Source organism: Macaca mulatta, chromosome 19 (genome assembly GCF_049350105.2).
Source record: "Macaca mulatta isolate MMU2019108-1 chromosome 19, T2T-MMU8v2.0, whole genome shotgun sequence".
Classification (NCBI taxonomy): Eukaryota; Metazoa; Chordata; class Mammalia; order Primates; family Cercopithecidae; genus Macaca; species Macaca mulatta.
The window spans coordinates 10,991,811-11,019,470 of record NC_133424.1 but is presented as its reverse complement, the minus strand read 5'-3'; the positions used below and the strand labels follow the sequence as shown (position 1 = coordinate 11,019,470).

Below are 27,660 nucleotides of genomic sequence, written 5' to 3'. Positions count from 1 at the left end.
GGGGTTAAAGCGATTCTCCTGCCTCAGCCTCCCGAGTAGCTGGGATTACAGGCGTGTGCCACCACTCCCAGTTAATTTTTTGTATTTTTAGTAGGGATGGGGTTTCACCATATTGGCCAGGATGGTCTAGATCTCATGACCTCGTGATCTGCCCGCCTCAGCCTTCCAAAATCCTGGGATGACAGGCGTGAGCCACCGCGACCTGCCCTGTCCAATTTTTGAAAAAAAATATTATTTTGTAGAATGTCCCTATGTTGCCCAGGCTGGTCTGAAACTCTTGGGTGCAAACGATCCTCCCACCTGGGCTTCCCACAAGTCCTGAGATTACAGGCCTGAGCCATCATCCCTGGCCCCCTCAAAAATCGCTTTTGGAATGAATAACCCGGGAGGTCACGATTGGTACCCTGGGCTTGTTCCACCTTGCAGAAACAGAGGCGGAGACCGGCAGTTCCTTTATAAAAACTTTATTGGGGGAATGGGTAGAAAATGGGGGTGACACCCTTGGAGTTGAAATACATAAATAAATGAATAAGTAAATAAATAAAGCAATAAATAAGCCCCCGTGTGCGTCTGGGGGGCATCCCCCGGCCCGCGGGGAGAGGGGATCCGGCTCACGCCGAGGTCAGCTGAATGGCGAAGACCTCGCCCTCCGCCGGCGACTCGGCCGCGCCCCCCGCCGCCTCGGGTCCGCCCTCCGCGCCCGCCGCCCCGCCAGCGCCGCCGCCTGCGCCGTTGAGACACACGGCCTCGCCCGAGCTCTCGGCCTCCTGCACGTTGTACTCGCCCTTCTTGCAGGCGGTGGACTGCACGTAGAAGGCCAGGCCGGCCCCCGCGGCCAGCAGCGCCGCGCCCCCCGCCGCGCCTCCCACGGCGACCCACAGCCACGGACCTGCGGGGTGGAGACCCTCGCGGAGGGTGGCCAAGCTCCGGGGGGCTTCCCCCACCGTCCCCCGCCCCCTCACAGGTACGAGGTCAGTCCTCATGCCCCGGGGAGCTCACTGGCTGGCCTTGGGAGAAGGGAGAGACCCCACGCAGGAAGGCCACTCCCAGTGCCAGGGCGACCCAAGACTCAATTTACATCGCACTTCAGCCCATGGTGACATAAAATGGTGACCACACTTAGCCCCCTAGCGACAAGTCAACTCTCCCCATCCCCCAGAAAACGAGGATTGGCAGGACCAGGTCAGGTTCTCCCCACCCCAGAGAGAATCCAGCCTCATGAGCTTCAGGAAGTGAGAGAAGGCGATCTTGACCCTTCCCTCCATCATCCAATGACTTTGGTCCCTCCCCAATCTTCCCCACAGTGGAAGGTGAATTGGGTCAAGTATCCACCACGCAGAATCCACTCCAAGTTTTTAAGTCCTTTCCTGCAGTACTGACAGCCCTGGAGGGTCCCTCCCCTTGAATTCAGTCCCCCCGCCACCTCCATCTCCCACCCTCCAAAGTGTGATCAACAGCTCCACCCTTGACTTCTACTCTGTCCCACTTATGTCTCATCTACCTGGACTGAGAGGGAGGCAGGCGGGGTCGGCCGCCTCAGTTCCCAGGTCACGCCCCCTCGCAGATACCTCGCCTCGCCCCTCCCCAGCTGCCACTTACCTGCTACGCGCACCGTGATGCGCCGCGCGTGGCGCCCGTGCGCGTTGGTGGCTGCGCACTCGTACTCGCCGCCGTGGCTTCCCATGGCGCCTGCCACGCTCAGTGTGCTGTTGTTGCTCGACAGGCCGATGTTGAGGGCACCCGGAGGCGCGCGCCAGCTGATCTGGGCTGGAGGCCAGGCCTCCGCGCGGCAGGTCAAGGTGAAGTTTCCGCCTGGGCGCACGCCTCCAGGGGGCGAGGCAGCAAGTTCGGCCACCACCGGCCGGTCTGAAGGGCACAGAAGGTGAAGTGGGGCTTAGCGCCCGCCCAGCCACTGATCAAATGCCCTGCTCCGGCCCACCACGATCGATGTGAGACCACCGCGCCTCTGATGGGCACAAAAGGATCCTGCCTCCTATCAGAGCCTCCTTCCCCGACAATCAGGCTGCTGTTGCGGCTAAAATTCCTCGCCCTTCTTCACTGAAAGGAAGGAGGTGAAGCCCAGGCCAGTGTTCTAATCCAGGATTGAGGAGGGCCGTGCTCCTATTCCCTAGAATTTTCTTTTGTTTTTTTTTTTTCTAAGAAAGAGTCTCACTCTGTCTCCCAAGCTGGAGTACAGTGGAGGGATCTCGGCTCCCTGCAACCTCCGCCTCCCAGGCTCAAGCGATTCTCCTGCCTCAGTCTCCCAAGTAGCTGGGACTACAGGCGCCCGCCACCACGACTGGATTTTTGTAGAGAGGGGTTTTCGCCATGTTGGCCAGGCTGGTCTCCAACTCCTGGCCTCAAGTGATTCATCCGCCTCAACCTTCCAAAGTGTTGGGATTACAGGCCTGAGCCACCGCGCCTGGCTAGAATTTTCATTACCCCTGGTTTAGGCTGGAATTCCCTGTCCCCGAGAATGGGACTGGGAAAGGTGCCCTTGAATGCTCCCACCGCTGCGAGTCATTCTTCCGAGGCCGTGTCCCCTCCATCCAGTGCTGCCCCCACTCACATTCCACGCCCACGGTGACGGTCCGGGAGTCCGTGCCATGCTCATTGGTGGCCACACAGTGGTAAATGCCCGCGTCCTCTCGGGACACGCGCTGCTGCTCAGGCCACGGGGTGCCTTCCCGAGAGCAGAGCACTCCTGGGGAAGGGCGACCCCGGGCGGCGCAGGCCAGTGCCGAAGCCTCAGCCCCTTCCAGCCACGTCTGGTGACTTGGGCAAGTGGATTCATCCATCTCCGGTGGCGCTGCAAAGCAGCCATGGGGGATGTCAGGGAGTGCCCGGACCGTGGGGCACCCCCGCTCCCCACCCGCCTGGGCCTCGCTCACACTCCGCGCTCACGACGACTGTTTTGGCCACGGAGCCGTGGCGGTTGGTGGCGTTGCAGATGTAGATACCGGGTGCCAGGACTCTAGGGATTCTGGGAGCTCTGGGACTAGGGTCTGGGGGTGCCAGCGGCAGCAGCACCCCCTCAGTGGCGCCCCCGGAGCCCACGCACTTCACGCTTGGCTGTGGCTTCCCATCGACCTCACAGGGAAACAGGTGCCCAGATCCTTCAACCCATGTCCAATTGCTGGGGCAGCTCGGCTCCTCAAACCTGGGGCCATCTGGGAAACAGGATTGCAGGGGCTCACACGCGGGCCAGGAAGTCCAGCCGGGGTTGTCCCACAGATCCTGCCTCACTCCGCGGTGCCCCTACTCACATTCCACCGTGATAGCCACATTTTTGGCCGCAGAGCCCCGAGGGTTGGTGGCTTCGCAGCGGTAAGTGCCTGCATGCTCCCGGGTCACACGCAACAGCCCCTCGATGACTGCCGCGAGCTCTCCAGAGCGCATGCAGATCACATCAGGAGGCGGTACCCCGTGCGCCACACAACTCAGCGAGGCTTCTGTTCCCTCCAGCCAAGTAATGCGTTCTGGGCAGCCCACACTGTCCAGCGCTGGTGCGTCTGGAGGAGGGAGCGTATTGTTGGCTTTGGGGTTTGGGGGCAAGTCTGACGTCCCTAGATCTTCCTTGGCCTTTCAAGGTTTCCACTAAGGGTTGTTCCTGCACAACCCTTGGACGCCAATCCAAGGGGGTGTCACGCTAGTCGATCCATGCACTCTGTCTGGGAGCTCCCTGAGCCACCAGGGGCGCCTTTTTCGGTCTAAAAATTTTAACATTCTGGACCTCCCGCCTTTCCAAGACTCCGCCCACATACCACGCCCTGGGCTAGGGACACGCCCACCCGGTCTCTTCCATCCTCCAAGATCTTTCCCAACCCCACTAACCAGCCTCTTCCCTTTCCCCAAACCCCACCCAAAGGGACACCTCATACCCTACTCCTACTCTTCCCTGGAAGCTGGCCACCCCCCAGATCCTGAACCAGATAGAGATGCACCCTGCGCACCCCCACTCACACTCCACCGTCAGCGTCACGTCCTTGACCGCCTCGCCCTGATCATTGGCCGCCTTGCAGCGGTAAGTGCCTGAGAGCGCCCGAGTGATCGGACCTAGCAGGCCCAGAGCCAGCACGGCCCCGCCGTCGGAGCGCGCACAGTGCACTGAGGGTTCTGGGTTCCCGCGGGCCTCGCAGCGCAGCGTCTGCTCTGGGCCCTCGGGCCACGTCCAGCTCCTGGGGCAGTCCGAATCGTCCAGCCGGGGGGCGTCTGCGGGCAGGGCGTGGGGTTACAGAGGCTTAGACGTGGACCGTGAGAAATGGCCCCGCCTCCACGACATGGCCAGGGAGCAGGCGGGTCCTTGGAAATTACCAGGAGGTGTGGGGCGGGGGGTTATCACCAACTCACATAGGACTCGAAGCTCTGCGCTCCTGTTCTTGATCAGGGTCTCCCCGTCCACGTCTAGGGTGGCGTCGCAGAAGAAGTTGCGCCTGTCGTCGTTCTCGGTGGCATTTAGCTGAAGTTGGGCGGGCTGCCCCGGGACCGCGGCTGGAACTCCCTCCAGTGTGACCAGGGCTTGGGCCACGGCTGTGCAGGTTACTGTCACCATCTGCCCCTCGGAGACGCTGGGTTCGCTCAGGGTCAGGAGTGGTGCCGGGAAGCCTGGGGGCGGAGCATTTAGTCGGAGTATACTGACCACGTCCCTCCCGCCGATCAAGGCCCGCCTCTTATCTGCCTGAATCCTGGGGTGCTGATATGGAACTAGGGTACCGCGCCCCGCCTCTCAGGCTGTACAGGCTCCTCTACCCCAATGATTACGTCTCCGCCCCCACCTGCCCCGCCCCCTCGGGACACTCGGGTCTCGCCTGTTCTGGTACTGAGGTCCCACCCACTCTTCGCCCCGCCTTCGCGTTCCTCTGGTCCCACCTCCGAGCCGCGGAGACCCCGCCTCCCTCCTTACTGTAGATGGTCACGTTCTCCCGGGTCTCCCGATCTTCGCCCCCCAGGGTGACGTTGCAGACCAGCTGCCTGGCACCCTCCTGCTCTGCACTAGCTGTGGCTGTGGCAGTGGCCACGAGTGCGTCCCCGTCGAGGGTGACATCAGGACTCAGATTCTGGTCCCCCAGTGCGAGGTAGACCCTGGCCTCTGAGGCTGGAAACAGTCCGTCCAGAGCGCAGCTCACCGGCCTTTCCGAGCCAACTTCCAAGAGCCGGGGAGCAGTGAGGCGCGGGGGATCCGGAGACAGGGCTAGGGGTCGAAGAACCAAGTTTGAACGAACTGTGTTCCGAGCGCTCAATATGTCCTAAACACTTGACATGCACTATCTTATCGTATTATCATCCTCAAGGCACGGAGGGGGCAACAGCTCAGTCGGTGAGGGTTGAAGTCACTACCAGCATTCAGATGTATCTGCCTCTAAACCTCCTAAACACCGACCCGACCCCACTTGGTCCCCATCTCCTCCCCACACCCACTCACAGAAGGTTCGGAGCTCTCTGGGGGCCGAGCTGTTTTCAAACAGTCCCAGGCCGTGAGGCCGCAGGTCCAGCTCCGCACGACACGAGAAATTGGCCCCATGGTCCTCCCTCCGAGCCAGTACCGTGGCTGTGAGCACCGCGCCCCGCGCTCGAGGTGGTTCGCCAGCGAAACTGCGGCGGATCAGTTCCTGGGCGCCCCGCAGCAGGGTCAGAGTGAGGCTCGCACGGGGCCCGGCGCCGGGGACCCTACAGCTCAGGGTGAAGTTCTCGCCCACCGGCTGCCAGGGAGGCAGCGGCATCAGCTCTACGCGATCTGGTCGCTCTGCAAGAGGGAAGAGTCCTCCGCTCTTGGAATGCCGGAACTTGGAACCCAGGGGAGGGGGTGGGATACAGAAGGTGGGGCCTGAAGGGGAGGACCCTGGGACCCAGGGGGCGGGGCCTGGGAGGGAGGGAAAGTAGTGGAGTACGCGCGTGGCCACCCAGAACTCACGGAAAGTGCGAATGAGCCCACGCGCCTGTAGTGTGCGCCGCGCGCAGCGGAAGAAGCAGACGGGCTGGGTCTCCGGCTCGCGAATGTCCACCAGCTGCCGCGCCAACCAACGCAAACCCCTCTGGGTCCCGTTTCGGCGCAGCGAGGTCTCCAGGCCACCGCGCTCCGGCCGAGGGCAGTTGGTGCTGCAATTCAGCCACAGCGAGCCCCCGCGCTCCACGAACGCCACGCGGGGCTGCAGGTCCGCCCAGAAGGGCTCCTGCGAGACCGCTGCCCAGGGAAACGCGGGCTCAGCCTGGGGAGCCAACTCCCTGACATCTTAGCGCCCCTATGTCGAGTCAAGGATTCTCGGAGGGCGGGGAGAAGGAGGAGAGGCTGCAGCCGGGGAAAGAACCCAGGCGTCCCGCGTCCTGCCCAGGCCTCCGGTTTAAAGGCGCGCTCCCAGAGTCTAAACCTCGAGGGTGTCTCTGGGACGTGGTAGCAGAGAGCCCTGGCCTCCAAAGCACCGATGGAGCGGCGGGAAAGCATGGGGGAGGGGGTAGAGGAGAGGAAAGGTGGGGTCTCCGATGAACGCAGCAAGGCTCAGAGAAGGGGACCCCGGGTGGGGGATGGGAGATGAACAGATTCTCAGGGTCCTGGCAGAATGCCGGGATACGAGGAGAGTGCGTTTGCGGCAAGGGCAAAGGAGAGACGAGGCTGGGTCAAGGATCAGGAAGGACCCTACACCTGGTGAAGAACACGGAGCCGGGACGCAGGGCTGGGCTCATGGAAGGAACCGCGGGAACAGCTGAGGGACCCGGTTGCCAGGGCTCTGGGTGGAGCGGGAACAGCGCCTCTGAGTCACGGTAGTTGGAGAGATGGAGTCTTCGCGGACCGCGAGTGGGGAAGATGCCAGTTCGTGGACCATGGTGCACAGCAGAGCGTGAGAAGGTACCCGGGGAGGGGACAGGAGAGACACTGGGTCTCCAGGGCGAAGGGTTGGGTGCGGAAGAACACCTAGGATCTCGAAGCGGGTAGGGGCGATCGAGGAGTCGGGAAGCTGGGACTCGGGTGTGTGTTGGGGAGGAGGGGGAAGGGGAGAAGACTCAGGCTCCAGGTGGGGGCAGAGGCGTGGGAGTGAGGCGAGGGCGGAGCTGGGAGGGACAGGAGGCCGTTTCCCAGGTCCAGGGACTCCGCCCCCGCCCTGTCCACCCCAAGCCAGAGCGGGACTCTTACCTGAGAGGCCGAAGAGCCCCAGGCCCAGAGCAGCCCAGAGGCCGAGTAGCGCCCGGCGCAGCCCTGGCGAAGGCCCTGGCATCGCCGCGGCGGGGAAAGCACAGGAGGCGAGGGGAGCGCGAGCCGAGGAGCTGGGCTAGAGGACGGCTCCGCGCGGCGCGGCGGGTGGGGTGTGGGGGAGGCAGAGTTGCGCTCGGGGATTGGTTTAACGTTGGTAACTTGGTTTCCAAGGAGGGGGCGGCGGCAGAGGCGGTGGGGGGGCGGGAGGCGAGCTTGCGCTAAGCTCCTGGCCTTAGTGAAGGCGAGCTGGCAGGAGCGAGCGACCCCCGGGGTCTACGTGGAGGCCGGCATGATGGCCCGGAGCCTTCTGGGGGCGACCACGCTCTCCCGCGTCATCCCCGGCCGCGACTCTGGGATCGGGGGATGCTGGGTTGCCCTTTCCAAACCGTTACCCCAGCCCTGGCTGAGATGCCATGATAATGAGTTGGACTCCGAGCTCCGCCCCCACATGTAGCTCCTCCCACCAGCCCCCCTTAGGGCGGGGATGCATTTGGGGACTAAGAGAGATTTGGGAGGCACTACATAGGGAAAGGACAGTTCTAGGGGAGGGTGTGGGGATGCCTCTCTCACCGATCCTTTTCCTTTTGACCCCGCGGAGCCACACCCCTAAGCCCCCCTCCAGGTCAGCCCCGGCAAGCGACGGAGGGGGCGGGACGAAAGTACCAGCGAGCCGAGGACACGTGTGCGTGCGCGCAGCGTTCGCGGGCGTCTAAATTAGAATCCGCTCGGCTCCGGATCTGTATTTACCCAGGGTGCAGCGGGCACGTGTCTACTCAGCGTGTGTGAGCTCCAGCCACCCTGGAGCGCCCCTGAGTCCGCCTTCTGCTCGGTGGGCGGGGGCCCTGGACCTCCATGCAAGAACGAGGGACCAAAGGTGACGCTTTTGACTCCGCATCCGGGCCCCAAGCTTTGACACCCCCCAACTCCATGTGCTCATCTGGCCGGGTGACTACCAGGACATCTTCAGAATTCGAGTTTGTGATATTCCATGTAGACATCTGATCACCCCTTCCCGGCTGCCACTACATGGATAAGTCTTCTGCGTATCCATGTCCCTCAATATGTCCACGGGACCCTCCCCTCCCCACCATTCGTGGTCTCACCCCAGCATGGTAAGTTATTTTGGAGATGAATTCTCGCTCCACAGTTGTTTGGCCTCCAGGAAAGCACAGGGTCTGAAGGTGGGGCTAGGATAGGAAACTTAACATCCAATCAGAGCTGCCGCGTGGTGGCGGCGGCGCCAATCAGGAAAGCCATACCATGAACCGCACCCTGCCCCTGCCTGTGGCCCTCCCGGGCCCCGCGCTGATCCCACTCGATGATGCCAGCAGAAGGAGAGGTTTCTGTGACATCTGCTGGGGATACACAAAGTCTGGGGCTTTGGGACCCCAGGTGGGCCCTGAGTGAGGAAACCTCAGGTGCCCTCAGGGAGACAAGGAACTTGGAGAAAGTGATCGCAAAAAAAAAAAAAAAAAAAAAAAAAAGTTCCTCCGAAGAATGGCAGTAATGTGGACCCCTAGGTCACAGGACAGAGGCTGGTTAAGGAAGTCTTTATTGATTCTGGAGGGTCCCCCCGCCAATATGTATTTTTATTTTTATTTTATTTTTGGAGATAGGGTCTTGCTCTGTACCCCAGGCTGGAGTGCAGTGGCACCATCAAGGCTCACTGCAACCTCGACTTTCAGGGCTCAAGCGATCCTCCCAACTTAGCCTCCCGGGTAGCTGGGACCACAGGTGCGGGCCGCCACACCCGGCTAATTTTTGTATTTTTTGCATAGACGGGGTCTCACTATGTTGTCCAGGCTGGTCTCGAACTCCTGGGCTCAAGCGATTCTCCTGCCTCAGCCTCCCAAAGTGCTGGGATTGCAGGCGTCAGCCACCATGTCTGGCCGATTCCCCAAATGGTTCCATATTCCTCTTTTGTCTTGCTCAGCCGGCATAGAACATCCCCCTTTACGCCTGGGATTTCATAGGTAGGCACTTGTACAGGTACACAGAGCCCACAGCGAGGAGGATTCCCACAAGGGCAGCGATGGAAACGGAGGCCAAAGCTGTGGGCGCGGGGCTCCAAGCTGGGAGCAGGAGGCGAGAATTAGGAACGGAACACAGGGAGGTCTGTCGACCTGCGTGGAGCTCACGCTTGGTCTGTGCGCCCTCTCGGGGTCATAACTCTCTCTGCCCCTTCCTCCTAGTCCCCAGGGTTACAGGGGTGCCTTACCGAGCATCAGTGTAACGGGTGCCGAGCTGTTGCGGACCACCAGGCCTTCGAGATTGAGGCGCGTGTGGCAGATCAGGGGCTGCCAGAAGTCGCGGGGTCCAGCAGGAAACTCGTAGGTCAAGGTCACGTTGGCCAGATCCTGGTGGGTGTAGCGCTCCAGGCTTTCGGAATAGATGACCCGGCCGCCAAGCCTCAGGGTCACCACCAAGTAGCCCACCGGGAACACGTGCGTCACGTGGCAGCGCAAAGTGTATTGCCTGCCCTTTAAGACCGGAGGCTCCAAAATCACGCTGTGGGGCGGTTCTAAGGCAAGGGGGAGCCTCTGCGTGAGGGCCGCGGGCGCTCCCTAAAGAGCCGACTGTCAACTACCCTCCCCCCACCTCTTCCAGCCCCCTCCCCTCACCCCAGCCGGGACCGAGCCCCTGTCCCTCACTGTAGGCGGTGATCCTGGTGGTGGCCCAGCGTGTTTTTCCTGCGCAGGTGACGAGGCAGTGCGCCTGGGAGCTCCAGGCCCTCACGTCGAGCAGCTGGTAATACACCCAACCCGGCCCTCTGAGCGTCTTGCCCTGCCGCAGCCGAGTGCGAAGGCTGGAATTCTGCGGCTGGGGACAGCTGTTGCTGCAATTGAGCCACACTGACCTCCCCGGCGGCACAGCCACAAACTCCGGGCTCATGCGCACCCAGAAGGGCACTGAGGTCCCCGAGGGCGCGAGAGGGCTACCCTTGGGGCCTTGCGCCCGCTTAATCCGGCGTCCCAGCGCACACCCAACTCCCGGGTAGGCGGCCGCCAAAAAAAGCAGCAGCGACAGGGGGAACAGCGACCCCATGGCAAAAAGCCCGGACTAAGGGGCCCCGTGCCAGAGAGCCAGGGCCGGCTCTAGAGATAAGGAGGCCCGCAGCCCCGCCTCCTCGACTCCACCCTAGAGAGAGAGGGGAGGCCCCAACGGAGGGCCGGGAAGTCCTGCAAAAATTCCCCTCCCCCGGTCAAGAATGAGATTCCAGGCCTCATTGAAAACCAAATTTTTTTTCTGGAGAGGAGTCTTTAGTTTTCACTAGAGACCAGAAGGTCATAGAAAGTCCCAGATTTGGACCAGAACCTCAGGGTATGGCCATCAACCCACAATGTTTTCTTGGGAGAGGAAGTGGGAGGATCTGGCTGTGGCTGCTTGGAAAGGACTCCAGCTGGATATGACACCTCCCCTCAACTCACACAAGGCTGAGGCAGATGAGAAAGCTTTATTAACACAAAGGAAGTCTGGGCAATGTTGCAAGACCCTGTCTCTTAAAAAAAAAAAAAAATCAAATTTGCCTTGTGTGGTGGTGTAAGCCTATGGTCCCAGCTACTCAGGAGGCTGAGATGGGAGGATCACTTGAGCCCAGGAGGTCAAGGCTGCAGTGAACCATGATTGCACCACTGCACTCCAGCCTGGGTGACAGGGAGACCTTGTCTACACACACATACACACACACACACGCATGAGGCTTCCAAAGCTGGGAGGGAGTCCTCCAATACCTTGGCCCCCTTCCCCACTGCCTGCAGGACCCTGATCACTGCAGGAAACTGGAGCTGCAGAGAGCAAGCTCCCAGTGAAATGCAAACAGGACAAGAGGACAAGGCATAGGTTGGGCATAGTCCCTGGGCACTCATGTCCAGGAATGACCACTGAATGTCATTGTGAACACTGGCAGAAATGTATGTGGGTGGGGAGGTGGCTAACAAAGGTGTCAGTTTTGGGGGGAAGGGAGGAATAAGGCCTCACTGGGTAATCCCTGAACCTGTAACCACTATTAGTCTATACAGTGCTTTTGTGCGGATAGAAAAATCACTCCTTCTGGGGAAAGGCAGGTTGGCCAATGAGAAGTCCCAGCCCCATTTGATCTTTTCACCAGGCACCCTCCTGCAGTGTACAACCTGTACAACTGTACCTGGTGACCTTGAATGTGATCAGGACTGGGAGCTCCGTGAGGCCAGAGACCTATGTTCATTTAGCCTACATAAAAGACACTCAATAAATAGCTGGTAAAATAACAAATGAATAAATACATATCATCAAGGGTTGGGGTCAGTAGACAGCAGTGCCCAAGCTGGCATCCATCAGGAAGCGTGGGCCTTTGTGTTTTGATGCTACACATGTCTGTGGAGGGCCACTTCTTCCGTAAGTCTGTGGGGTCTCAGCATACCCAGCAGGCAGCAAGTTTCAGCATTTCCCGGCTGTATGTCCTCATGGTGGGGGTATGTCTCCCCCACCACTTCCCCTCTCGTCAGGCTAGACTTTGACATCCATCAATCAGGTCTTGAGTCTTGCTCCTTCCTCTTGGCTTAGTCATGTGACTACAGATCAGATGCGTGGCCTAGTGTTTTAGGTGCAGGTACCATGGCCCCAAATGCTGTCTGCATCTGACTGAGGACAATGCCCTGTCCTCTGGCATCCCAGGGCCAGTGGGTGTAGCTGCATGGCATACGTCTTCTACTCTGTTCAGTGTGGCACCACTGCCACCGATATGGGAGGGCCGAGGAAGAGGCCCTGTCCTGGGATACGTTCAGGGAGGCGTGGCTTGCGTGTTTGGTTTCATGGGGGTGCCGTTTTGAGCCTGTTGTAGTCTGTATTTCCTGATCTTCCGCTGGCGGTTGTAGAGGTACGTGGCGACGCCTGCAGTACCCAGGATGACTGCGGCTGCTACCACAGGGATGATGACCACCTCATACCGGGGGGCTGTGGGGAGGATACAATGGGGGGTGAGGATTGCATCGGGTTCATGGCCCCTTCCCCCACCCAGCTGTGCACGCCGGCTCACTCACAGAGCACATTCACGGTCACCTCGCGGGTGACCTCCCCTCGAGTGCTCCTGGCCTGACAGAGGTAGGTGCCCTCAAGATCCCGAGTGACAGTCACTGATTGCCCAATGGGCAGTGGGAAAGTGCCATCCTTTAGACACTTGAGCTGGGGCAAGGGGTTCCCCCAAGCCTGGCACATTGGAGTCTGCTGGGAATTTTCTGGCCACGTCCAGTTTCCCGGACAATCCTTCTCGTCCAGTCGGGGTCCATCTGGAAAAACACAACAAGATGCCATGTAGGTGGGTAGGGGCAGGACTTGGAGGGCAAGACCTGATGGGACTTCAGGGATTGGGCTTTGGGGGATAGGGGTCATTGACCAGAAGCCCCACTCACACAGGACACGGAGCTCCCGGGTCTGGTTCTTGTGTACAAGCTGGCCGGCTACCTCCAGGGTTGCAGAGCAGGAGAAGCTGCGCCCATTGTCCTCCGGGGTGGCTTTCAGCAGGAACTGGGCCCTCGGGCCCGGTGGCTGGGCTGGAACCCCATTCAGCATCACCTTGGCTCTAGGGTGGGCCTCACACTCCACTATCACCTCGGTCCCTTCTGAGACCTCTGGCTTGGTCAGATTCACGTTGGGTGCCGGAAAGCCTGGGATGAGCACACAGTGAGCCCCGTCCCGGATTCAGGTCACACCCCCGAGAAGCCCCGCTCCACCCCTGCCTCTTCTTACTGTAGATGGTCACTGTCTGCCGTGTCTCCTGGGTCTGGGTCCCCAGCATTACTGCACACAACAGCTGCTGGGTGCCCTCCTCCTCTGCGGTCACCTTGACTGAGGCCTTGGCCGAGAGGGAGTTGTTGCCATAGGTGATTGTGGGGTTCAACTTCTGGTCCCCCAGTGCCAGGTAGACCTGAGCCTCTGAGACTGGGAACAGCCCGTCCAGGGAACAGACCACGGTCCCCTGAGTGTCCACCTCTAGGACCTGGGGGCTGACAAGTTGTGGGGGAGTCGCTGGCAGGTCTAGGGAGAGAAGGAAGGTGTGAGCAGATGGGGATGGACATCCTGAAACCCTTCTCTGGGGCATTTCATTCCCCCTCCTGCGAGATCCTCCTCCAGGGTGACTCAGCAGCCTAGAACACACGCATCCCTTAGCCGGGGCCACACCCGTCTCAAAAGATCCTGCAACCACAGGCACCCCATTGCAGGATACCCCACCTCCACCCTCTCCCTGCTGGCTTCTTCAATCCTCACCAAAGGTTTGGAGCTGGTGAGGAGCTGAGGTGTTCTCAAACAGCTTCAGCACATAGGGCCGCAGGTCCAGTTCAGTGCGGCACGAGAAATTGGCTCCGTGGTCATCTCTGCCCACGGGCACCGTGGTCGTGACCTCGGCGGGCTCCCCCACCGCTGACTGCCGGCTCAGCTCCTTCTCCCCACGGAGCAGCATCACAGTGAGGTTGGCCCGGGGTGCCCCACCCTCCACCTGGCAGCGTAGGGTAAGGTTCTTGCCCACCGGCTGCCAAGGGGGAAGGGGTGCCAGTTCCACCCGTTCTGGAGTCCCTGCAGGAAAACAGAGGTGGGCGTGTCTGGTGAACTGGACCTTGCTGCCTGCCTAACAGACAAACCGCACCTGCCTGGGAGCCCCACCTCTTCGGTATCTCCCCCAAACACTCCGAGACACCTAAGCAGATAGGAATGTCAAGTGAAAGCTGGTAAGAGGGACCCGAGTGTTTGTGAAGGGGATCAAAAATTCCTTATTCATGACAGCAGCATCTTAGAGTGAAAAGTGGAAAAGAACTTCAAAGTCAATTGCTAGGTGTCTGGTCAAATAAATTCAGCAGCCCAATGCACTAGACTGGGCAAACAGTAGCTTGATCTCGACTCACTGCAACCTCCGCCTCTGGGGTTCAGGCAATTCTCCTGCTTCAGCCTCCTGAGTAGCTCAGATTACAGGCACATATCACCATACCTGGTTAATTTTTGTATTTTTATTTTTAACCAATTAATTAATTTTTTAAACTGAGTCTCCTTCTGTCGCCCAGGCTGGAGGGCGATAGTGCAATCTTGGCTCACTGCAACCTCTGCCTCCTGGGTTCAAGCGATTCTCCTGCTTCAGCCTCCTGAGTAGCTGGGATTACAGGCATGCGGCACCACACCCAGCTAATTTTTGTATTTTTAGTAGAAAGGCGGTTTCAGCATGTTGCCCAGGCTGGTCTCCAATTCCTGACCTCAAATGATCTGCCCACACTGGCCTCCCAAAGTGCTGGGATTACAGGTGAGAGCAAATACACCTGGCCTAGACATTCTTTAAAACAAAACAAAACAAAACAAAAAACCTGTTAGCCAGGTGTGATGGCTCAGGCCGTAATCCTAGCACTTTGTGAGGCCAAGGCAAGAGGCTCACTTGAGGCCAGGAGTTCAAGACAAGCCTGGGCAACATAGGGAGACCCCCATCTCAAAGAAAAATAAAAAATAAACAGGTTGGCAGGGCGCGGTGGCTCATGCCTTTAATCCCAGAATTTTGGGAGGCCAAGGCAGGTGGATCATGAGGCCAAGAGTTCAAGACCAGACTGACCAACATAGCGAAACCCCATCTCTACTAAAAATACACAAATTAGCCGGGCATGGTGGTACATGCCTGTAGTCTCAGCTACTCGGGAGGCTGAGGCAGGAGAATCGCTTGAACCTGGGAGGTGGAGGTTGCAGTGAGCTGAGATTGTGCCACTGCACTCCAGCCTAGGTGACAGAGCGAGATTCCATCTCAAAATAAATGAATGAATGAATGGTTAACTGGGTGTGGTGGTACACACCTGTAGTCCCTGCTACTTGGGAGGCTGAGGCAGGAAGCTCACTTGAGCCCAGGAGTTTAAGGCTACAGTGAGCTGTGATCATGCCACTATACTTTAGCCTGGGAAAGAAATACCCCATTTCGGCCGGGCGCAGTGGCTCAAGCCTGTAATCCCAGCACTTTGGGAGGCCAAGACGGGCGGATCACAAGGTCAGGAGATCAAGACCATCCTGGCTAACCCCGTGAAACCCCGTCTCTACTAAAAAATACAAAAAACTAGCCGGGCGAGGTGATGGGCGCCTGTAGTCCCAGCTACTCGGGAGGCTGAGGCAGGAGAATGGCGTAAACCCAGGAGGCGGAGCTTGCAGTGAGCTGAGATCCGGCCACTGCACTCCAGCCTGGGTGACAGAGCGAGACTCCGTCTCAAAAAAAAAAAAAAAAAAAAGAAATACCCCATTTCTATTAAAACAAACAAACAAAAAGGCCGGGCGCGGTGGCTCAAGCCTGTAATCCCAGCACTTTGGGAGGCCGAGACGGGTGGATCACGAGGTCAGGAGATCGAGACCATCCTGGCTAACACGGTGAAACCCCATCTCTACTAAAAAATACAAAAAACTAGCCGGGCGAGGTGGTGGGCGCCTGTAGTCCCAGCTACTCAGGAGGCTGAGGCAGGAGAATGGCGTAAACCCGGAGGTGGAGCTTGCAGTGAGCTGAGATCCGGCCACTGCACCCCAGCCTGGGCGACAGAGCAAGACTCCGTCTCAAAAAAAAAAAAAAAAAAAAAAAAAAGTCATGAATGACAGAGCCTAACAACAAAAAGGCTGTGCGTGGTGGCTCATGCCTATAATCTCAACACTTTGGGAGACTGAGGCAGGCAATCACCTGAGGTCAGGAGTTCGAGACCAGTCTGGCCAACATGGTGAAACCCCGTCTCTACTAAAAATACAAAAATTTGCCAGGTGTGGTGTTATGTGCCTGTAATTCCAGCTACCTGGGAGGCTGAGGTGAAAGGATCACTTGAGCCCAGGAGGCAGAGATTGCAGTGAACCAAGATCATGCCACTGCACTCTAGACTGGGTGACACAGTGAGATTCTCTTTCAGAGAGAAAAAAAAAAAAAAAAAAGCATCAGGACCCGGGGGTCCTGCATTTGATATCCAGTCTTGCTTCTTTGCTGTGGGTAAGTGACTTTGTCTCTGAACCTCAGTTTCCTTAACTGTAAAATAGGGTTATTAGAGGTGGGAGTATTATGAATTCACTTAAGAGGTAGACAGAGTCGCCGTATATAAGCAGGAGGTTTCATTTTTAGAGTGATGGAAATATTTTAAAATTAGATTATAGTCATGGTTGTTTGTACAAAAGTCATTGAATTGTATGCTTAAAAGCGATTAATTTTATGGTATTCTAAATCATATCTCAAGAAAGCAAGGCTGGAGCATGGTGGCTCACACCTGTAATCTCAGTACTTTGGGAGGCCAAGGCGGGATCTTTTGAGGCCAGGAGTTCAAGGCTAGCTTGGGCAACATTGCGAGACCTCATTTCTCAAAAAAAAATAAAAAATAAAAAACAAGCTGTGCTTCAGCCAGGCGCAGTGGCTCGTGCCTGTAATCCCAGCACTTTGGGAGGCCGGAGTGGATGGATCACCTGAAGTCAGGAGTTTAAGACCAGCCTGGCCAGGCCAGGCGTGGTGGCTCACACCTGTAATCCCAACTCTTTGGGAGGCCAAGGCGGGTGGATCACGAGGTCAGGAGATCAAGACCATCCTGGCTAACACGGTGAAACCCCTTCTCTACTAAAAATACAAAAAATTAGCTGGGCGTGGTGGTGGGCGCCTGTAGTCCCAGCTACTTGGGAGGCTGAGACAGGAGAATGGTGTGAAGCTGAGAGGCGGAGCTTGCAGTGAGCTGAGATCATGCCACTGTACTCCAGCCTGGGCGACAGGGGGAGACTCCGTCTCAAAAAAAAAAAAAAAAAAAAAAAAAAAAGGCCACACAGTGGCTCATGCCTGTAATCCCAACACTTTGGGAGGCCGAGGTGGGTGGATCACCTGAGGTCGGGAGTTCGAGACCAGCCTGACCAAAATGGAGAAACACCATCTCTACTAAAACCACAAAGTTAGCCTTGCGTGGTGGCGCATGCCTGTAATCCCAGCTACTCAGGAGGCTGAGGCAGGAGAATTGCTTGAACCTGGGGGGCAGAGGTTGTGGTGAGCCAAGATCGTGCCATTGCACTCCAGCCTGGGCAACAAGAGTGAAACTCCGTCTCAAAACAAACACCAAAAAAAAAAAAAAAAAAAAAAAAACAAGCTGGGCTTTCTGGCGGCCCACACCTGTAGTCCCAGCTACTCAGGAGGCTAAGGGTGGGAGGAGAATTTCTTGAACCTGGGAGTTGGAGGCTGCAGTCAGCTATGATTGTACCACTGCACTCCAGCCTGGGTGACAAAGTGAGACCCTGTGTCTAAAAATAAAACAGAAAGCTGTTAAGCTGTTAAAAAAAAAATATATATATATATGGTCAAGAAAACTCTGACTTCCAGCTCTTCTTTTTTTTTTTTTTTTTTTTTTTTGGGGACAGAGTCTGGCTCTGTTGCCCAGGCTGGAGTGCAGTGGCCGGATCTCAGCTCACTGCAAGCCCCGCCTCCCGGGTTCACGCCATTCTCCTGCCTCAGCCTCCCGAGTAGCTGGGAGTACAGGCGCCCGCCACCTCGCCCAGCTAATTTTTTTTTTTGTATTTTAGTAGAGATGGGGTTTCACCGTGTTAGCCAGGATGGTCTTGATCTCCTGACCTCGTGATCCGCCCGTCTCGGCCTCCCAAAGTGCTGGGATTACAGGCTTGAGCCACCGTGCCCGGCCTTCCAGCTCTTCTTTCTTACCACCTCCTACAGACTCTTAGAGAACTTGAGGTACCCTCAAACCTCAGCCCCTAGAGGAAACCCAGCTCAGCTGCCTGGTGCAGAGGGAAGGGAGTGTCTCCTGCTCTCACCTCTCCTGACTCTGACCTTCAGTCCTTTACCAAATCCTGGTCACTGAAGTATTCAAATACTTGTCTGTCCTTCCCTTCTTGGATACGGTCACTGCCCACAACATGGGCCGCGTGGACAAGGACCATAGCCAACTGCTGTTTGGCTTCCAGTAAATCCAGCCTTCAGCTATCTAATCCCTGGCCTGCTCACAAACCCTCCAAGACTCCCTATCACCCCGAGAAGGGAAGTCCCAGCTCCTCCACCTGGCATTCAAGGCACTGCCAACCTCACCCCTCCTCCCATCAATCAACTTTTTTTTTTTAGGGGTAGGGTCTCTCTCTGTCATCCGGGCTGGAATGCAGTGGTGCAATCACAGCTGACTGTAACCTCACATTCCTGGGCTTGACCAGGCTCAGTGGCTCACACCTGTAATCCCAGCACTTTGGGAAGCCGAGGCAGGAGGATCACTTGAGGTCAGGCGTTCAAGGCTAGCCTGGCTAACATGGTAAAACCCTATCTCTACTAAAAATAAAAAAAAAGCTGGGCATGATGGCGGGCACCTGTAATCCCAGCAACTCGGGAGGCTGAGGCAGGAGAATCGGTTGAACCCAGGAGGCGGAGGCTGCAGTGAGCCAAGATGGCACCATTGCACTCCAGCCTGGGCCACAGAGAGAGAATCCATCTCAAAAAAACAAAAACAAAAAAATACCTGGGCTCAAATGATCCTCTCACTTGAGCCTCCAGAGTAGTTAAGAGTCCAAGCATATGCCACTGTACCCTGCTAATTTTTTTATTTTTTCTTAGAGATAGGGTCTCGCTATGTTGCCTAGGCTGGTCTTGAACTCCTGGGCTCAATCAATCCTCTTGCTTTGGCCTCCCAAAGCGCTGGGATAACAGGTGTGAGCCACTGCACCTGGCCCACACTAACCTACCTCCTCCTCCTCCTGCCCCCATCAAGATTCCTCCCTGCTCCAAACTGTTGCCCAGGCTGTTCCCCCTGCCCAGAATGCCTGTCTTTATGAACTCCTACACATCCTTCAAAGCCCAGCTAGTGGTCACCACCTCTAGGAATTACACCTCTAACCTTTTTGGAGAAGATTGAGCCATCCAGGGAGGCTTCTTTATGTTTACACTAGGGGTGGCGCAAGACTAAGCTACAGTCTCAGGTAACACCCTCCCACACACCTTTTACTCCTTTGCTACCTGTGCCAGCCATCTGCTCCATTTCACAGAGGTAAAAACTCAGGCAAAGTGGGGCACTGACAGTCATAGAGGGAGAAATGTGGCAGAGCCAGGTCTCAAACCTGGAATTCTACACTCTCAGCTATCAGGCAGAGGCAGGAGCGGTGGCTCAAGACTGTAATCCCAGCATTTGGGAGGCTGAGGCAGGTGGATCACCAGAGATCTGGAATTAGAGACTAGTCTGGTCAACTTGGTGAAACCCTGTCTCTACTAAAAATACAAAAATTAGCCAGGCATGGTGGCGGGTGCCTGTAGTCCCAGCTACTAGAGAGGATGAGGCAGGAGAATTGCTTGAACTTGGGAGATGGAGGTTGCAGTGATCCAGCCTGGGCAACATAGCAAGACTCTGTCTCAAATAAAAACAAAAACAAAAAAACAACCTATCAGAGATGCAGAAAAGACCTTCAAAGAGGTTTCCCTGGGGGTTTCAGAAGCTGCTTGGAATGTTCAGGGACTTCCCTCACCTGGGAAGGTCAGCATCTGCTCACCCACCCTCCAAATCAGGAGCAAAGCTGATCATTTACCCAGAGGCTTCCTTGTCCTGACACAATGATAGGAGAATGTCCTTTGTCCCTCACCGTGTCATTTTACCCATCAGAGGAGGTCTCACCTGATTGCAAAGTAAACACAGAAGCCATGTCCCCCACACTGTTAAAGGCCTTGCTAGGACTAGAACCCAAGGCTAATCCCAAAGCCACTTGGCCAGTTTTTATTTATTTATTTATTTATTTATTTATTTATTTATTTATTTATTTTTTGAGACGGAGTCTCGCTCTGTCGCCCAGGCTGGAGTGCAGTGGCGCGATCTCGGCTCACTGCAAGCTCCGCCTCCCGGGTTCACGCCATTCTCCTGCCTCAGCCTCCTGAGTAGCTGGGACTACAGGCGCCCACAACCGCGCCCGGCTAATTTTTTTGTATTTTTAGTAGAGACGGGGTTTCACCGTGGTCTCGATCTCCTGACCTTGTGATCCGCCCGCCTCGGCCTCCCAAAGTGCTGGGATTACAGGCGTGAGCCACTGCGCCCGGCCCAGTTTTTATTTTTTAGAGACAGGGTCTCTCTCAGTCACCCAGGCTGGAGTGCAGTGGTGTCATCACGGCTCACTGCAGCCTGGACATCCCGGGCTCAGGCGATCCTCCCACCTCAGCCTCCTGAGTATCTGGGACTACAAGTATGCCACCCACGCTTGGCTAGGTTTTTTATTTTTTGTAGCTATGGGGTCTTGCTGTGTTGCCCAGGCTGGTGTCCAACTCCTGGCCTCTAAGCAATCCTCCTACTTCGGCCTCCTAAATCGCTGGGATTATAGGCATATAGAGCCACTGTGCCTGGCCTGCCCAGTGCTCTTCTGTTTTTTCTTCTTTGATTTTGTTTTGTTTTCATTTGAATTCCTTATTTTGGCCTTGGTAACTAATTCTCACCATTCAAAGTCCCCAAACTAGGAAGAACGCAAAGAGAATTCTCAGCTGAGCGCAGTGGCTAACGCCTGTAATCCCAGCCTTTGGGAGGCCAAGGCGGGCAGATCACAAGGTCAGGAGATCGAGACCAGCCTGGCCAACATGATGAAACCCTGTCTCTACTAAAAATACAAAAATTAGCCGGGCGTGGTGGTGGGCGCCTGTAATTCTAGCTACTTGGGGGGCTGAGGCAGAAGAATCGCTTGAACCCAGGAGGGAGAGGTTGCAGTGAGCCGAGATCATGTCATTGCACTCCAGGCTGGGGACACTGCAAGATTCTGTCTCAAAAAGACAACAACAACAAAAAAGAATTCTCGGTCGGGCGCAGTGGCTCACGTTGTAATCCCAGCACTTTGGGAGGCCGAGGCGGGCGGATCACCTGAGGTTGGGGTTTGAGACCAGCCTGACCAACATGGAGAAACCCTGTCTCTACTAAAAATACAAAATTGGCCGGGCGCGGTGGCTCAAGCCTGTAATCCCAGCACTTTGGGAGGCCGAGACGTGCGGATCACGAGGTCAGGAGATCGAGACCATCCTGGCGAACACGGTGAAACCCCGTCTCTACTAAAAAATACAAAAAACTAGCCGGGCAAGGTGGCGGTCGCCTGTAGTCCCAGCTACTCGGGAGGCTGAGGCAGGAGAATGGCGTGAACCCGGGAGGCGGAGCTTGCCGTGAGCCGAGATCGCACCACTGCACTCCAGCCTGGGTGACAGAGCGAGACTCTGTCTCAAAAAAAAAAAAAAAAAATACAAAATTTGCCAGGCGTGGTGGCGGGTGCCTATAATCCCAGCTACTCGGGAGGCTGAGGCAGGAGAATCACTTAAACTCGGGAGGCGGGGGTTGCAGTGAGCAGAGATCATGCCATTGCACTCCAGCCTGGGCAACAAGAGTGAAACTCTGTCTCAAAAAAAAAAAAAAAAAAAAAAAGAATTCTCCACACCCAAACCCTCTCCCACAGCCTCGCAGCCTGTCTTCTCATAGCCAACTAACATTGTCATTTCTCCCACTTCCTTTTAGGACTATTTTATACATAAATACAGCCTCCCCGAAACTGCCCCTCTGCCACTCCCTAATGTGAGGGTGGCATGCCATTCATATTCAACATACCTTCTTTCGTTTCTTTTCTTTTCTTTTTTTTTTTTTTGAGACGGAGTTTCACTCTTCTTGCCCAAGCTGGAGTGCAATGGCGTAATCTCGGCTCACCGCAACCTCTGCCTCCCAGGTTCAAGAGATTCTCCTGCCTCAGTCTCCCAAGTAGCTGGGATTACAAGTACGTGCCACCATGCCTGGCTAATTTTTTTTTGTATTTTTAGTAGAGACGGGGTTTCTCCATGTTGGTCAGGCTGGTCTCGAACTACTGACCTCAGGTGATCCGCCCATCTCAGCTTCCCAGAGTGCTGGGATTACAGGCATGAGCCACTGCGCCCAGCCACCTTCTTTCATTTTGACTTTACAATACACCCCAGAGCTTATTCTTTTTCAGTTCACAGGAACTTCCTGATTCTTCTACACGGTCGCATGCTATTCTGTGGTATGGCCAAGCCACGCTTTCTCTCTCTAGCCTTTCCCATTTGCCCTTTGTACAAAGTGGCAGTGAATAGTGCCATAACTCCCACCACTTCCCTTGTAGGTAGGGACACCTATAGACCTCTTTCCAGGACTGGGTTTTTTTTTTTTTTTTTTGCTGTTTTTTTGTTTTTGTTTTTGAGACAGGGTCTCATTCTGTCTTCCATGCTGGAGTGCAGTGGCATGATCATAGCTCACTGCAGCCTCCATCTCCCTGGGCTCAGGTGATCCTCACACCTCAGCCTCATGAGTACCTGGGATTACAGACTTATGCCACCATGCCTAGCTAATTTTTTTTTTTTTTTTTTGAGACACAGTCTCACTCTGTCACCTAGGCTGGCTAGAGTGCAGTGGCATGATCTCAGCTCACTGCAACCTCCGCCTCCTGGGTTCAAGTGATTCTCCTGCTTCAGCCTCCCAGGGATGGACTATAGGCACACTCCACCATGCCTGGCTAATTTTTTTGTTTTTTTTTTTTGTTTGTTTTTTTTTCGAGACGGAGTCTCGCTCTGTCGTCCAGGCTGGAGTGCAGTGGCCGGATCTTGGCTCACTGCAAGCTCCGCCTCCCAGGTTCACGCCATTCTCCTGCCTCAGCCTCCTGAGTAGCTGGGACTATAGGCGCCCGCCACTTTGCCCGGCTAGTTTTTTTGTATTTTTGTTTTGTAGAGATGGGGTTTCACCGTGTTAGCCAGGATGGTCTCGATCTCCTGATCTCGTGATCCGCCCGCCTCAGCCTCCCAAATTGCTGGGATTACAGGCATGAGCCACCGTGCCTGGCCTAAAGGGACTTTCTAAGGATGTCCCCACCTGCCCTTCAAGGAGCCCCTCCTTGACCCTACCAGCAAGTAACAAAGATTCTCCCAGGCCACTGCAGGTGCCCCTCTACGTCTCTCCCACTCCAGTCTGCCTAGTCCAGCCCTCCGGGCTCAGTTACTCACAGTACACGGTGAGGAGGGTTTTAGCTGATGACTGCCCATCAGGGCAGTTTGAATAGCACATTGGTTGACTATCTTCCTGCACATTGCTCAGTTCATACATCTTCCAGTTGTTTCCACCCGGGAGTATCTCCTTTTTAGGCAACGGAGTCTCCATGCCCAACGAGATGGGCTGGTCACAGGAGGCACTGCAATTCACTTTCACGGAGCCTCCCCGGGGCAGGATGACTTCTGGGGGGAACACAGATGTCTGGGCATTGCCAGGTCCTAGAAGAAACGCGGGAAGAGGTGACAGGCATTACAAATCAGGTTCATCAATGGGAATGTGCGCCCAGCCTGCGCCGGGTGCTGGAGGCACAGCCTCCAGCGCCCAGCCTGCGCCGGGTGCTGGAGGCACAGCCTCAACAAGACGATACTTTGCCTTCGATGTGGAAGTTAAAGAGAAAATTCATGAGCAGGCCAGGCATGGTGGCTCACGCCTGTAATCCCAGCACTTTGGGAGCCAAGGCGGGCAGATCACTTGAGGTCAGGAATTTGAGATCAGCCTGGCCAACATGGCGAAACCTCGTCTCCACTAAAAATACAAAAATTAGCCGGTCATGGTGGGATGTGCCTGTAGTCCCAGCTATTTGGGAGGCTGAGGCACAAGAATCACTTGAACCCGGGAGGCGGAGGTTACAGTGAGCCAAGATTGTGCCACTGTACTCCAGACTGAGCAACAGAACGAGGCTCTGTCTCAAAAAAAAAAAAAAAAAAAAAAAAAAAAATTATGAGCAAACAAGATAATTAATAACTGATGTTAATATGAGCTTTGACAAAAACAAAACAGGGTGATAGAATAGACAGTGCCTTGGTGACAGGGTAATATTTCAGCAGAGATCGAAATTATGAGAAAGGGCTGGCTGTCCAGAGAAAAGGGAAGTAAGTTCCAGGCAAGTACAGAGGTCCTCGGGCAGGGTGGCTGGAGCTGAGTGAGCAAGGATGAAGAGCGGGAGATCAATTAAGGAAGATCCCATGGGCACTGAAGGCCATGCTAAAGATGTGTGCTGTTATTTATTATTATTATTATTTTTGAGATGGAGTCTCGCTTTGTCACTCAGACTGGAGTGCAGTGGCGCGATATCAGCTCACTGCAACCTCCGCCTCCCAGGTTCAAGTGATTCTCCTGCCTCAGCCTCCAGAGTATCTGGGACTAAGGCAAGCACCACCACACCCGGCTAATTTTTGTATTTTTAGTAGAGACGGGGTTTCGCCACGTTGGCCAGGCTGCTTTCAAACTCCTGGCCTCAAGTGATCTGCCCACCTCAGCCTCCCAAAGTGCTGGGATTACAAGGTGTGAGACACCGTGCCCGGCCACATGTGTTCTTTATACTTAGGGCAATAGGGAGCCATGGGAGGATTTTAGCCATCGGTTTTTTTGGTTTTTTAACAGGTCTCCCTCTGTCACCCAGGTTGGAATACAGTGATACAATCATAGCTCACTGTAACCTTGAACTCCTGGGCTCAGGTGATCCTCCCACCTCAGCCTCCCAAGTAGCTGGGACTACAGGACACCACCATACCTGGCTAATATTTGAAAAACATTTTTGTAGACATGGGGTCTCACTATGTTGCTAAGGCTGATCTCAAACTCTTCGCCTCAAGCGATTCTCCCACCTAAGCCTCCCAAAATGCCAGGATTACAGGTGTGAGTCACTGTGTCCAACCAGATTTTAACGTGAAGTTGGTGCCCTCCTCCCTCCCAAGAAGTAAGGTGGAGAGAGTCAGCCCTCCAGGAATCAGACTGGCTCCTCACTCCCTGAGACACGTAGCTTCCCCCTCTTTGGGCCTCAATTTCCCCATCTGTAAGGTGTGTGAGTATAGCCACCCTGTTCCTTGCTAATACAAGTAACTCAGCACAGGGCAGGTAGCAACTGGCTATCTTGCAGGTAAGGGCAGGTAAGAAAGGGGCTGCCGGGAGTGGTGGCTCACACCTGTAATCCCAGCACTTTGGGAGGCCGAGGCGGGCGGATCACGAGGTCAGGAGATCAAGGCCATCCTGGCTAACACCGTGAAACCCTGTCTTTGCTAAAAATACAAAAAAATTAGCCGGGCGTGGTGGCGGGCGCCTGTAGTCCCAGCTACTCCGGAGGCTGAGACAGGAGAATGGCGTGAACCCAGGAGGCAAAGCTTGCAGTGAGCCGAGATAGTGCCACTGCACTCCAGCCTGCGGGATGAGCAAGACTCCATCTCAAAATAAAAAAAAGAAAGAAAGAAAGAAAGAAAGAAAGAAAGAAAGAAAGAAAGAAAGAAAGAAAGAAAGAAAGAAAGAAAGAAAGAAAGAAAGAAAGAAGGGGCTTACACGGTGGGCACTGTGGCTCATGCATGTAATTCCAGCACTTTGGGAGGCTGAGATGGGCAGATCACGAGGTCAGGAGATCAAGACCATCCTGGCTAACACAGTGATTAGCCGGGCGTGGTGGCACACGCCTGTAGTCCCAGCTACTCAGGGAGGCTGAGGCAGAAGAATCGCTTGAACCTGAGAGGTAGAGGTTGCAGTGAGCCCAGACCGCGCCACTGCGCTCCAGCCTAGGTGACAGAGTGAGACTCCGTCTCAAAAAAAGGAAGGAAGGAAGGAAAGAAGGAAGGGAGGGAGGGAGGGAGGGATGGAGGGAGGGCAGGCGGCAGGGCAGGCCTATTTGTATTAGGTCCCTCAGATTCTGCTGCCTCCGAAGGTGGGAAAAAATGTCTGAGCCCAGCACTGCCCCACTTCAAAGATTCTTGTCTCGGATTTGTTCTATCTTGGATGGGGGTGTGAGAACATTGACTCCATATATTTTCCAAGGGAGATTCTGGGACCATTCCCATTTCATAAAGGGAAATGGTTACTCAGTTAGAAAGCAGTGTGATCTGGGTCTGAGTCTGGATCAGAACGCTTTGTTTTTTGAGACCAAATCTCTCTATGTCTCCCAGGCTGGAGTGCAGTGGCACCATCTCAGCTCACTGCAACCTCCGCCTCCTGGGTTTAAGGGATTTTCCTGCCTCAGCTTCCCGAGTAGCTGGGATCACGGGTGCCCACCGCCATGCCAGCTAATTTTTGTATTTTTAGTAGAGACGGGCTTTAGTAGAGACCATGTTGGCCAGGCTGGTCTCCAACTCCTGACCTTAAGTGATTCACCAGTCTGGGCCTCCTAAAGTGTCAGGATTACAGGCATGAACCACCACGCTGGCCTGGATCTGAGGCTTTGTTGAGCTGTTAACCAAGCTGTCAATCTCCCACCTTCCTGGTTCCCCAAACTTACACCACCCGGAAAGATCCTCTGACCCCTTCCCTCTGTCCTAGCTAGGCTGGAGCTGGGGGAGGGTGTGCTGGCGCCTCCCACTTCTCAGCCTTGGGCCACGGATAAGTCAGCTCTGGAATTCCCCTGAGTAGAAGCAGCCCTGGACTTCCCCAGGGGCAGAGAGGATGAGGAACAGAATATACATCTTGAAGTGGGTGGGGGTCCCTTAAGCCTTGTTGGGTTGGCACACAGCCAAGTTCCCAAACCATCATGATTGAGTCCTGGGGCCAGGTGCTGTGCTGGGCCAAGATACCCTGCCAGGTGGCTGCTATGACGTTTCCCGTTTTACAGCTGAGAAACTGAAGTTTAAGAGGCCCAATCTAGCCAAGCAAGGCGGTGGCTCACACAAGAGCCCAGGAGTTCAAGACCGGCCTGGGCAACAAAATGAGGTCTGCCCCTCCCCTCCATCTCCAACCCCCTTTTTCAAAGCTGCAATGTATAGCCCGAGGCCACACGTGGAGGTGATGCAGGGTCTGGATTCGAACCCACTGACTGTTGCCTTTCAATCGCTGTCTCTAGCCCACCTTCCCATAAACAGCTACCTAAGTATGCATGACCTGACCTGGGAACCGGTCCTCCCGGAGTTTTGCGGAGCTGGCCCGATGGCAATCCCCACCCCTGACTCACCTAGGAGCAGAGCCCCGAGCAGGACCACGAGTATGGGCAGCGCGGGCTGGGGGCCGCTGGGAGCCATAGCGAGGCCGAGGTTGCAGCTCTGAGTAGCAGAGGAGCTCAGCGTCGAGTGGGACGCAGTGGGGCGCGAGGTCCTTTATAGAGCTAGCCACCTGGGGGCTAAGGGGCGGTGCTGCTTTCCCGGAAACCTCGCGCCTTCCCCTCCGGAACAAATGCTGCTGTATTTCCGGACTGAGAGGGTGCCAGGGCCGAGCAGGGTCGTCCTCCCTCTCTGGCCGCTGCAGCTCCGGAATTTCCGAGCTAAAGCAATCGGGCGGCGGTGGCGGGGCGATGACCCCGGGGGCTGCTCCCGGTCCACACGCCTCCCGTTCCCCGGCCAGGCTAAGCTTGAATCACGGTCTACACCGCGCTAAGCGGTTTATTAAGTACTGTTAAATACTGCCAACTACCCCGGAGAGTGGGGACTGTTACTGTGTCCATTTCACAAAGCAGTAAACTGAGACTCCAGGCTGCGAAGGGATCCGAACTCAAGTCCTCTCTCTCCAGTTTACGCAGGCCTCTTTAATCGAGTGGATGAGCCCCTTGCC

At 55.8% G+C, this 27,660-nt stretch overlaps 3 protein-coding genes and 2 long non-coding RNA genes across 12 annotated transcripts; 2 read left to right on the top strand and 3 right to left on the bottom strand.

Annotated features, from left to right (window-relative positions):
- Window positions 1-448: 448 nt before the first annotated feature.
- Window positions 449-7,268, bottom strand: ICAM5 (intercellular adhesion molecule 5). Of its 7 annotated transcripts, none has more exons than XM_077977345.1 (12): window positions 7,127-7,268; window positions 5,912-6,775; window positions 5,423-5,743; window positions 4,904-5,191; window positions 4,351-4,605; window positions 3,964-4,212; window positions 3,267-3,512; window positions 2,892-3,170; window positions 2,570-2,809; window positions 1,600-1,866; window positions 725-889; window positions 449-659 (listed from the first exon to the last, which is right to left on the bottom strand). In XM_077977345.1, the coding sequence occupies exons 3-12, from the start codon at window positions 5,718-5,720 to the stop codon at window positions 454-456; spliced, it is 2,493 nt and encodes an 830-aa protein (XP_077833471.1). In that variant the 5' UTR covers window positions 5,721-5,743; window positions 5,912-6,775; window positions 7,127-7,268; the 3' UTR covers window positions 449-453. The 7 variants fall into 7 exon arrangements, with proteins under 7 accessions (XP_077833471.1, XP_077833473.1, XP_077833467.1 ...); XM_077977347.1 differs by having other exon boundaries at window positions 449-889; window positions 5,912-6,181; window positions 6,638-6,775; XM_077977341.1 differs by having other exon boundaries at window positions 449-680; window positions 5,912-6,181.
- Window positions 7,269-7,775: 507 nt separating this feature from the next.
- LOC144336660 (uncharacterized) lies at window positions 7,776-11,437 on the top strand. Its single transcript, XR_013408918.1, has 2 exons — window positions 7,776-8,298; window positions 9,379-11,437. It is a non-coding gene; the product is annotated as an uncharacterized LOC144336660 (long non-coding RNA).
- ICAM4 (intercellular adhesion molecule 4) lies at window positions 8,721-10,397 on the bottom strand. Its single transcript, XM_001100946.5, has 3 exons — window positions 9,838-10,397; window positions 9,405-9,707; window positions 8,721-9,258 (listed from the first exon to the last, which is right to left on the bottom strand). Exons 1-3 carry the CDS (start codon window positions 10,229-10,231, stop codon window positions 9,140-9,142), a joined length of 816 nt encoding a protein of 271 aa, XP_001100946.1. The 5' UTR covers window positions 10,232-10,397; the 3' UTR covers window positions 8,721-9,139.
- Window positions 10,622-27,184, bottom strand: ICAM1 (intercellular adhesion molecule 1). Of its 2 annotated transcripts, none has more exons than XM_077976382.1 (7): window positions 27,068-27,184; window positions 23,124-23,387; window positions 13,430-13,735; window positions 12,911-13,198; window positions 12,574-12,828; window positions 12,224-12,450; window positions 10,622-12,118 (listed from the first exon to the last, which is right to left on the bottom strand). In XM_077976382.1, the coding sequence occupies exons 1-7, from the start codon at window positions 27,132-27,134 to the stop codon at window positions 12,083-12,085; spliced, it is 1,443 nt and encodes a 480-aa protein (XP_077832508.1). In that variant the 5' UTR covers window positions 27,135-27,184; the 3' UTR covers window positions 10,622-12,082.
- Window positions 18,890-23,755, top strand: LOC144336668 (uncharacterized). The gene is made up of 3 exons (XR_013408926.1): window positions 18,890-19,871; window positions 20,198-20,691; window positions 23,646-23,755. It is a non-coding gene; the product is annotated as an uncharacterized LOC144336668 (long non-coding RNA).
- Window positions 27,185-27,660: the final 476 nt, after the last annotated feature.

Excerpts from the sequence above, each read along its gene's own strand:
- ICAM5 (XM_077977341.1), bottom strand. The coding sequence starts at position 7,208 with ATGCCAGGGCCTTCGCCAGGGCTGCGCCGGGCGCTACTCGGCCTCTGG. Across the intron at positions 6,182-7,126 it reads GGGGCTCTTCGGCCTCTCAG|CGGTCTCGCAGGAGCCCTTC; the intron begins GTAAGAGTCCCG and ends TTCCCTGGGCAG. Across the intron at positions 3,171-3,266 it reads TGTGGCTATCACGGTGGAAT|ATGGCCCCAGGTTTGAGGAG; the intron begins GTGAGTAGGGGC and ends CCTGTTTCCCAG.
- ICAM4 (XM_001100946.5), bottom strand. The coding sequence starts at position 10,231 with ATGGGGTCGCTGTTCCCCCTGTCGCTGCTGCTTTTTTTGGCGGCCGCC. Across the intron at positions 9,708-9,837 it reads CACCAGGATCACCGCCTACA|AACCGCCCCACAGCGTGATT; the intron begins GTGAGGGACAGG and ends CCCTTGCCTTAG. Across the intron at positions 9,259-9,404 it reads ACCCGTTACACTGATGCTCG|CTTGGAGCCCCGCGCCCACA; the intron begins GTAAGGCACCCC and ends TCCTGCTCCCAG.
- ICAM1 (XM_077976382.1), bottom strand. The coding sequence starts at position 27,134 with ATGGCTCCCAGCGGCCCCCAGCCCGCGCTGCCCATACTCGTGGTCCTG. Across the intron at positions 23,388-27,067 it reads GCTCGGGGCTCTGCTCCTAG|GACCTGGCAATGCCCAGACA; the intron begins GTGAGTCAGGGG and ends CGTTTCTTCTAG. Across the intron at positions 13,199-13,429 it reads TCACCAGCTCCAAACCTTTG|ACCTGCCAGCGACTCCCCCA; the intron begins GTGAGGATTGAA and ends TTCTCTCCCTAG.